Genomic DNA, 10,385 nt, shown 5'->3' with positions numbered 1-10,385 from the left:
AGATGGAAGATGACCTCAGGGTTCAGGTACCCTGAGGGGAGGGGAGGAAGTTGCCTGGGGCAGCTGACTACTGTCTGGCTACCCTGCTGGCTGATTCTAGGTCAGTGTGTTGTGGCTGGATCCCCACTGACCCAGTGGCAGTGCCACTGTTAGGGCCCTGGGCTGGGAGACAGTGGAGACCTGTGTTGGTCTACTGTCCACTAAGCTAGGATGCTAGACGGTTTGTTTGGTGCCCTGCCCTTGCCTGGGCCCCCTGAACTATTTTCTGCTCTACCCTGCCTCAGGTTTGGAGCCCTAGAGACTGCTAACTTCCCCCTTTTTTAAGACTTGTTCCGGGGGTCTGACAAAATTTACACGTCGTTGTGGGCATGTAGGAGGGTGTGGCCTCCCTCAGATACTGACAGCAAGAGAGGGCCACACCCTCCTACATGCCCACAACCACATGTAAATTTTGTTGGTAGAACCAGGAGTCCTAACTCACAATCCTAGGACCTAGCCCCTAGCACCACAACCTCCAAATAAAACTTCTGGAACAGAGATCAGGTCATTCTTATATATTTCACTTAGTTGCCATTATCCCAAACTCAAAGACCAATATAGAAATGGGAGGGCAGGCAACATTTGTAATGTGGTTGCCTAGTGAGGGAAAGGAGAAAGATTGAAAATGCACAAATGGACATAAAGCCTGACTAGCTCAGTTGGTAGAGCCTCAGACTTTTAATCTGAGGGTCCAGGGTTCAAGTCCCTGGTCAGCTGAAGAATTACTCTCTGAGATTTTTAAAAAAAATGTGTCTTTCTGGAGTCCTTCTTTGGTGAGGGGAGGGATAGCTCAGTGGTTTGAACATTGGCCTGCCAAACCAAGGGTTGCGAGTCCAATCCTTGAGGGGGCCATTTAGGAATCTACAGCAAAAATCTGTCTGGGGATTGGCCCTCCTCTGAGCAAGGGGTTGGACTAGATGACCTCCTGAGGTCCCTTCCAACCCTATGAGTCCATGAATACAGAATACATAAAACAATATGTAACAGAAGGGAGGTGCATGCATGTGTGCCTATGTAGGGTCAATGGTGTTGCCCCTAATCTACATGAAACACTGCAGACTGCATTTCCCCTCTCAGAGAGCTGGCCTGACTGTCAGGCTAAGGGGGACATGAGTAGTCTCCATATTAGATATTAAGTGGGTGTAGGTTACAACAGACCAGCTGGCCATATTTGAGTATAGATCAAGATGTAACAGCAATAGTTTCTCCAGCTGCCTTGCTGATCAGTTTTCTTTAGCGTGTGTGTCTTCATACACATGTGAGATTATGTACATATTTAAAGGGGCAGCGGTGGGGGGCATGAAGAATCCAGATAAAATCTATTCATAAGGTTGCATAGAAACAAATTATAGTTGAACTGAATAGTCCTCTTATTTCAAAGTAGTAACATCATCAACTTCAGGAATATTGACTTTCAACCTTTTTTTTTTGTCTTAGGCTTTAGAAAAGGTACAAACTACTGTATATACAGGCATTTATTAGATGCAACAGCCTAAGAAAAATGAACAGTAGTATTATCCTGTTCTACAGCATTTACTAACAAAATACACCTTATAATCACAATGTAATAATCAAGCACAATAATTTGCTAGACAAAGCCAGCTACAGAAGGAAACTGCACAATTCTTTCAGTAGGGGACTTTTTCAAAGAAGACTTTTCATTTATTCATAAAACTGTACAGGACCATCCTTAAGCACAAGCAACTGTTATGTGTTCCATGTGGACTCTAACTCATTCTCTGATTTTTCCTCTTTACATGTGACTAGTGAGGATATACAACTCAGGGTCCACTTTCCCCTCCTCCTTCCAAAAGAAGCAGGACAAGAGCACCCTGGGTCTAATTCTTGCTAGTGTTAAGGGTGGCCTCAAAGTGCATACCTCATTTATATCCATTGTTTTGAAGTTACCAAGAAGGAATGTAATTTCATCAAGTGTTGTGTCTCCACAAAACCATGGATACACTGGTCATGGATCTCATGCAAGTGCTCCATCACTGGTTCATCCTGCTCAGAGGCACTCTGTGTTTGTATCCCAGTACCACATACTGAAACACTACTTAACGATGGCTTAAGGCACTCACTCCACAGACTGACATGGTTGATATAACCAAAGTGCAACAATTTGGGGCTTGATCCTGCAAACACTTGCTCATAAAAGTAGCCCTACTGAAATCAATGGGACTCTTCCCATGAGTTAAGTGGTTGCAGGTTCAGCTTCTAGTTATGTTAAACAAACTGCAATTCGGTGAAGCAAAAGCACCTTATTTAAACAAGAGAAAATGCTAGGATCACAGTGCAGCATGTCATAGGCAGATCCAGGGGCATGTATCTAGTATTCCTTGTGCTAAATTCCTACTGAAGGCACAGGAGTTTTAGATGCATAAGAAATGCAGGAATAGGCCCAATATTGCAAAAAGATAAAATTCAGTAGTTATTCTGGGTAACTTAGCTTAGTGCATTATCATATCAAAAAGACATACAAACGAGGGTGCTAGGGAACAATGGAAGTTTACCAGAACAAGACAAACATATCTAGATCTGGACTGAAAACTCACTCTTGCTGTACTGATGAGGAACACAAAAAGGTTTAGGAGTTTAGTCTGTGAAAGTTGACATCTCTTAAAAAGAAGATATGAGAATATTTCCTGATTAGAAAATGAGCGGTCAGTTTAAGAGCATTGTACAAGATTACAAAATATATGTAGTCAGTGCTTATGATTCTTGGCTTTACAGAACAGATTTGCACAAAGGATGACATTTATTCATGGCTCACATAAATAGCATTCTCTTTCCAGTTCATTTATTCTACAAACTATACCGGTGTGTTTGCACTGGGTGGAAGAGTATGTTTTAGAAACTGGTGTAGTACAGGAGATTAAATGCCTTGCTCAAGAATTATTGATTCAATATAACTATGAAGAGGGTGCATGTTTAAATATTTTTCTTTATAGAAATAAAAAAAATCTTTCCAGAAGACATAAAATAGATTTTATCAGATGCTGTGAAACACTTTGTAAATGTTTTAATCCATCGTCAATGGAGTGTTCTCCTTTGAATAGGAAGGATATTGAAAAGAATTTGTATTCTGCTTCTGCCAGCCATGCAGGAACTTGAACAGACAGTCGACAGCTTGACTAATTTTACTACATCAACAACTTTTAAAGCTGTAATGAATGTATGCATCTTTTTAATTAGAGATCTTAGGCCTGGCATTTTGGTCTCCATCACACCAGCAATTTCACTGACTTCAATGGAGTTACTCCTGATTTACGCCAGCACTCAGTGAATGCAGAATCAGCCCCTCTGGTTACCTCATTTTTGGGGAAGTTTATTTTTTTATGTTTCCTGATTTTAAATCACAAGGGGATATCATTCTGTCTAAATTGTCAGGTCTACAGATTTTCTTTCTCATCACAGAAGAGCTTCTACATGGCAAAGTGAATGAGTTTATTTCTCTAGCTACACGGGTGCAGTAATTCCTGTTGACTCACTGGGAATTATTGGTATTGTGCAACCAGAATAATTTTGACTGTCTATGGTAAAATGCAGGGTGAAGGGTCACCATGGTGGAGTAAATCACATCAGCTAGCTTAACACTCTCAGACATGCTTGTCCTGGGAGCGAAGTGAAACGAGAATGGACAAATGAATGATCAGAAATAGCAAGGCTGAACTTTAATTAACCCTATGGGCCAAAGTCGCCTCTGTGGGGATATCAGGGAGCCAGTTGGAGCTCCCTAATTCTGAGTCCGTCTGCACTGGCCTTTACTAAAGTATCTCATGAGTGCCTACACCAGAAGAGGCTGGAATAGGGTGGCTGGTGCAGGAACAGGCACTGCTGGCTTTATGCCAGTGGCTAGTTCCCTTTTCCTCAAGGAATTCTCTGCTGGTAGGGTGACCAGATGTCCCAATTTTATAGGGACAATCCCAATTTTTGGGTCTTTTTCTTATATAGGCTCCTATTACCGCCAACCCCCGTCCTGATTTTTCACATCTGCTGTCTGCTCACCTTATCTGCAGGCCATGTATATCCACAATCCAATCTCTCTGTGCTGCTAGGGGCTGGAGACAAAATGAGACTCTGGCCCTATATCCTAACCATAGTGGATGTACACACCCCAAACCTCTAATATATTATATATGGAAAGGATAGTTATAGGGGACACAAGTGACAGTTGGAAAACATGAGCTAATTAACATTGATTCAGACCTGTTTCACTCATGTCTTGTGAAGAGAATGATGGGGTGTGAAACCCTGATAAAGATTTTCAATATGCCACGCTGATAAACGTGACCAGACATAAATAGTCTGTCCAATTTGAAATGAAGCTCCATCGGGCAGGCTGAACATGCTGGGCATGCATTCCTTCTCACGCTCTGTTCGTATACTCAAGAAGAGCAACTGAAGATAGGGAGAGAAAAAGCAATACCAAACCCCAAAGCACCACACAGAGTGTTTGACCCCAGTACTTTAAAACAACTGGTGTAGATTGCAATTTTCAGGTCTTTTATCCATAAAACACTTCAGATGCTTTTTTAAAATTTAAAACAAAATAGGAGTCTTTTCTTATTTTGTTATCTACTACTGCAGAAAATTTCATTTAAAATTAGAGCAGGTCTTAATTTTTCCCCTGCAGCCATCCTCAGTGAACTGTGGGTACATCCTATGAAATTCTCAGACTATCTCAAATCTTTTCTCTTTGCAAATGACTTTAAAAACCTGATGTCCTTTCCCAATTTCATTTGACTGATTTTTCCAGTCTAACTGGCAAAATTGATGACACAAAAGCAGAATACTTTCACCAGTTCTAGAATTTTCTTGCTCTGTTCCATGGGTATGTTATGCTGTTAATGTGAAGTCCGCTCATTCCATTAAGGAAGAAAAGGCAGGCAGCAATGAACTCACACCAAAAGGTCAGTGTGAAGCCCATGAAGGTAATGTAGTCCTTCAGGAGGATTAAAAAACTCAGGACTCCACTGGAGGACAGGAGAAATGAGAGAATAATAAGGATTGATCCCATTGACCATTTTCGTCTTGAATTAGTGTCTTCACAGACCTGGGAGACCATCAGAAGTTCCAGGCCAAATATTGCTACAACCACAGCAAGAGACACCACACTTCTTGCAAGAATCATTCCAAAATTAATCCCTTCCACACTGGCCTGATTCAGATCAGTGACACATTTCAATATGGTGCTGTTGGCTACGGTGCAGAAGTGCCACAGTCCAAACAACTGTCCTTTTGCAAAAAGCCAGTGGCCATCGCAAACTGAAACTGATGACAGGACAACTGCTATTGCCACGCACAAAATAATGAGGCTTCTGATGAAAGTCTCAAAGAATGATTTCTTGGGTCTTCTGTGAGCAAGCAATCTCTGTGCCTTAAAAGAGACATTACAAAAGAAAACAAGTTACAAAATTCATCTGTTTTAGTTACTACTCAAGATAAATATATATTTAAGTCCTAGGAACAAAATGAACAGGCTTTAGAAATTATGTGAATGCATGCTTAATAATAATAAATAATAATAATAAATAAAAATTAATGCCCTAATCTCACGTTTGACTAAATAGGTCCTGTAGTGTATATATATCTTTAAAATTAGAGAAGAAGAATGGCATTGTGGTTGAAGCAACATATGGGACTCGTGCTGTGTGTTGACTTCCCTGCTTGATCGCAGCCTTGTGCAAGTCATTATTCTGCTTCACTTTGTCTGTCTTGTCCATTTAGGCCCCAATTCTGTGAATACTTATGCATGTGCTTAAATTTGCACATGTGAATGGTCCTGCTGACTTTAGCAGGACTCCTTACTACATACTCACTTATGGAAAGTTAAGCACATGCAGACGTGTTTTCAAGATCTGGACTTTAGATTTGGGTAGGAACTGTCTCTGACTGTGTATTTGTACAATGCCAAGAGCAATAGAGCCCTGATCAGGACTGGGGCCTTAAGACACTACTGTACGGAAAATAAGAATTTACTTTACATTGGGAAATGTGTATTTCCCCCACTCTCCTATCACTCAAAGATGGCCACACAGATTCTGCGCAAATTAAAAAAAGAAAAAAATGTCACTCTTGGAACAGAAACCAAGCATGGAAAATTTCAGACCAAAAAACTGAAATTTCAGAAAGGCACTAGCCATGGAAAAGAGGAGGTTCCAGTGGAAATGACTACAACCTTAAAGATAACAATGCCTCCTATGCACCAGATGTAGGCTGAGATTGTCAAAGGAGCCTAAGGGGAGAATGGGGGCTGGGGTGCATTAACTCCTGCAGTCTCCATAGAAACCCAGCCTTCATGAATGTAAACACTCACTGGGCCTGATTCCCATCTCACTTACCCTGATGAAAAACTGGTGTTACACCATTAATTTCAATGGTATTCCTCTTGGTATACAATTTGTGCTAGTGAAAAGAGACTCAGGCCTAATCGCTTAATGAAACAATTTGTAATATGCTTTTTTGGAGATTAAAAAGAGAGCTGCCATATAACTTTAGGATCATGTTTTGACCTTCTTTTTAACTACTGGAATCTGTAGAGTATTCTCCATTAGATCATCAGCTCAACACTGCACTTTGTGAAAGTCAATGGGAGTTTTGTCTGAATAAAGAGTGTGAGCCTGAACCTTCGAACTAGGGGGCAGCTTATGATAGCCTTGTTCATGTTAAACAGTGCCTTACAACCAGGAGTAATCCCACTGAAGCCAATGGGACTACTAGTAAAGTAGGAGTAAAGCCAGGGAAGCAGCATCTGACCTGTATTATTTAAATCCAGTTCTCTCAAAAATGAACCACAATTGTTAAAACAGCCCCATTTGTGTACGGTGAACAATCCTTCGTGCTCAACCACTCCACAACTAGCCAGCCAATGGGGCACAAGGTCACTAACAATCCTTATCCCTAGAGTGAGGCTAATACTGCTGATGGTGCTAGAACACAAACAGGAAACACATGATGCAGAGCAATGTTTGGCGTATGAGCCAAAAGGAAAGTGGGGAAAAAATTGTTTGCCTAATGGAAATGGTAGGGATAGAAGTATTACACTGAACCTGCCAAGAGGGTTTTAAAAACAAGAGTTTTTAAAATAGTAATACATGAACACTAAAATGTTACTTCTGAGACTCTAAAATCTTTAATCCTTTGAGTTGTTTTTAAAATTGTATGTGAGTGCTTAGTGTACTCAGTTTTTAGAGCCTATATGTTCACAGAATATCCTATTCATGAGGAAACACTCTCGGATTTTGTTCAAATTATTGTACTGTACAAAGATATCCACAAGATATTGAGTCATAATGCTGGAACTTTGCACAGTCATGTAACATCCTACGCAGAGCACCTATAGCTGTTTCGGTCCCAGGATATTAATTCTGTATTATCCTGGAATATAAAGGCAGAACTGACACTTAGTCAGATATCAGAGCCCAATTGTACTAGGAACAATACACACTCTCAAGAAAAAAAACACAATCCCTGCCCCCAAAGATTACAATCTTAAAGCCAGATTTTCAGGTGTTCAATATCCACAGTTAGAGTCAGATTTTCAAGTGTTCAGCATCTTCTACTGTCAGTCCCTTCCAAAAATACCGTATTATATACTACTAAACCGCATGCACATTATTGCTGAGTAGGTCAGCATTAACTTACTCCAATCCCCTGTGCAAATAGCATTTGGGTGCCTGGGGCAAGTATGGCTATTTCAGTAGCTTAGTGTTGCCTGTATCACTCAAGTGTGCTCAATAACAGCAAAGTAGCAAATTCTGACAGGGAATATTTTATAACACTACCCCTGCCAATCTACTGCCTGTGACTCAGTGAGAGCAGGTGGCTCCAAAGCCCAAATACACTGGCTGTTCTGTGCCTCCCTGCATTCTGCTGTTCTCCTCCCCCAGCACTTGCTCACTCTCCCCTTAGATAGGTTTTCAACCATGCATTCCATGATAGCTAAAGACAAAATACACCCAGGCTGCATAAAACCTTGGACTCTGTATCTCCTACTCATGGGTCTTAAATCTCAGCAACTTTGCAGTGCAGTGACTTGCCCAAGGTCAGAGAAAGTCTGTGTCCGGGCTAGAAATAGAACTCAGGTCTCCTGTTTTCCAGGCCTATGCGTTAACCCTAGCAGACCATTCTTCCTTTATATATGCTTGGAATATTTAATTGTCTGGGGTGGTGGTAAAGGTGGGCATGAGTTTGGCTTGTTACCAACTAATATTTGTCTGGTTTTATTCCCACCACATGCTACACTGATTAGGTCAATATACATTTTAAAATACATGGAATTGTTTTAAAATAAATGAAAGCTGGTTTTAATTGGATATCTCAGAGTGACATATCTGTTGGTTCTGACATGGATGGGCTTAATAAGTAGAACTAAATCCCCAAATGACTAACTACTGTGAAGTACTTATTAAGTAAGTTACTGTTAGCATCAACAGGTATGTTCTCACACAGCCAGCAAGCTTTCTTTCAGAGTGGTGCAGCACTGCATGTTGTAATGCACACCCAACACCATCTAGGGGTGTATAGACTGATTAGCCTGTCCAGTCAGCCTCCTTGCCAGTGCAGGACTGATTCCTCCAGAACTTGTTCTACAGTTTGGTCCAATCCAGTCTTACATTTCTCAAATGAGGGGGCTGCACTCACTTTCTTTGGGAGATTACAGTGTTCCATCGCTTAAGAGATCTCATTGTCAGGGAGTTTCCTCTGTCACCAAGCCTAAACACCTCCTTTCACCATACTCATGTACTTTATTTTGAAAATATCATCTTTCATATAAAGCGTCACAAGACGCTTAGAGGAAGAGTCATACTGCTGAAGTGAAAGCAACATATCAGTGATGGAGAACTTTGTAAACAACACACAATACAGTGGGGGTAGGGAAAGGAAATGGACTAACTTTGATTTATTAATTAGTATTAAGACTAATTGGATAGACAAGTCTCACACTATAGCCACTTGTTAATAAAATCTCTTACTTTCTATATAAGAGCAAACTCTTGTTACACTATGGTGCAAATCATTTTTCCAGACCTAGGCACTTCCCAGCCACATATTATACTAATAACTATGTACTAGTATGTACTGCAGCCAGTCAAAATAAGGCTTGGTGTTAAATGATCATTGAGTGGATTTAAACTCAGACACGGAACAGTAAGAATACAGCTTTTGGGGTTCACTTTGCGCTAATTAAGAAATCTCTCTGAGGAAAGGTCAGACTAGATTTAGAAGGCAATAGGTCCCTTCCTAACCCCGGTGACTTTCCATTATTTGGGTGAGACTAATGCACCAATACTCTGCTCTGGACAGAGCTCCTAGAGAAGCTCTCCCGTTTATTTCAAAAGGGACCTGGAAAGGTACATCTGGAGGAAGTTTTTTTGTGCACAAGGAAGACGATGAAGAGCACCAGGTAGCAAGAACTCAGCATAGCAGCAGTTCAGCTCGCAGGCTGATAAACATTTAAGCCTCCAGCGGGAGAACAAAGGGAAAAAAAGACAGCAAGACCCCAGCGTCTCTGCATCAACACTGACTGCATCTGTCTAGTCAAAACAGCCGAGATCTCCCCCTAGCCAGGCACTCGGGGCCCCGGTGTCCCCTCATTACCTGCACCGCTATGGCTGTCATGCTGGCTCCGGCTGCCTGCGGCGAGGAGGAGACCAGAGAGAAACTTTGCTTCGCTTCGCCTCAGGTGCTGACAACAACAAGCTCTCGCCGCCCGCGCCCAGGTCAGAGCTGGAGGGTCCCGGCCGGGACAGCGGGGGGCAGCAGCCAGCCTGCCCACATCCTGCCGGGGTCAGGGAAGCCGGGGGCTGCGGCAAGGCAGGGCCGGCTGCTGCCCTTTGAGTTTCCCCTTTGGCTGAGTCAGCAGCAGCGCAGCCCGGGGGAGGCGGCCGCGGCCGCAGAGGAGGGAGGGAGGGAGGCGGAGGTTAGCGAAGCGCTCCGAGCACAGCAACAAGCGACCTCTGGGAGCCGGGGGAGGGCGCGGGCGGCGGCAGGCAGCCTCGGGGCAGAGGCGAGGGCGAGGGAGGGCAGCGGGGGGGTTGGAAGCAGAGGGAGCTGGACAGCAGCACCCGGAGTCCCTGTGGTCTCTCCCGTTTGTCCCTAGGGGATTTGGGGTCTCCAGCCTGGGCAGGGCCAGAGGCCCTTCCTCCCTGGTTCACACCGGGGTGGGTGCTAAGGACCTCCTGGAGCTAAGATTTGGGCCCCTGAGTGGCCCTGGCCTGTTCAGTCCAGAGCTGGTTAGTTTTAAATGTGTGTGAATCTTAGACTCATAGGGCTGGCTGGGAGCTGGAGAGGTCATCTAGCCAGTGGTTCTCAAAGCCGGGCCACCACTTGTTCAGGGACAG

General features: G+C 43.0%; 1 protein-coding gene and 1 non-coding gene across 2 annotated transcripts; one reads left to right on the top strand and one right to left on the bottom strand.

Moving 5' to 3' along the window:
- Positions 1–682: 682 nt before the first annotated feature.
- TRNAK-UUU (transfer RNA lysine (anticodon UUU)) lies at positions 683–756 on the top strand. The gene has a single exon. It is a non-coding gene; the product is annotated as a tRNA-Lys (tRNA).
- Positions 757–1,409: 653 nt separating this feature from the next.
- Positions 1,410–9,887, bottom strand: TMEM37 (transmembrane protein 37). The gene is made up of 2 exons (XM_032794022.2): positions 9,643–9,887; positions 1,410–5,419 (listed from the first exon to the last, which is right to left on the bottom strand). The coding sequence occupies exons 1-2, from the start codon at positions 9,661–9,663 to the stop codon at positions 4,847–4,849; spliced, it is 594 nt and encodes a 197-aa protein (XP_032649913.1). The 5' UTR covers positions 9,664–9,887; the 3' UTR covers positions 1,410–4,846.
- Between the last annotated feature and the right edge of the window lie 498 nt (positions 9,888–10,385).

Source organism: Chelonoidis abingdonii, chromosome 10, assembly GCF_003597395.2.
Source record: "Chelonoidis abingdonii isolate Lonesome George chromosome 10, CheloAbing_2.0, whole genome shotgun sequence".
NCBI lineage: Eukaryota > Metazoa > Chordata > Testudines > Testudinidae > Chelonoidis > Chelonoidis abingdonii.
Note: the sequence above shows the minus strand (reverse complement) of the source record. Positions and strands in the feature narration are given on the sequence as shown.

What these genes read in the sequence shown, in the direction of transcription:
- TMEM37 (XM_032794022.2), bottom strand. Translation starts at nt 9,663, where the DNA reads ATGACAGCCATAGCGGTGCAG. An exon ending in TGACAGCCATAGCGGTGCAG is followed by an intron (nt 5,420 to 9,642) that starts GTAATGAGGGGA and finishes GTCTCTTTTAAG; the next exon opens with GCACAGAGATTGCTTGCTCA.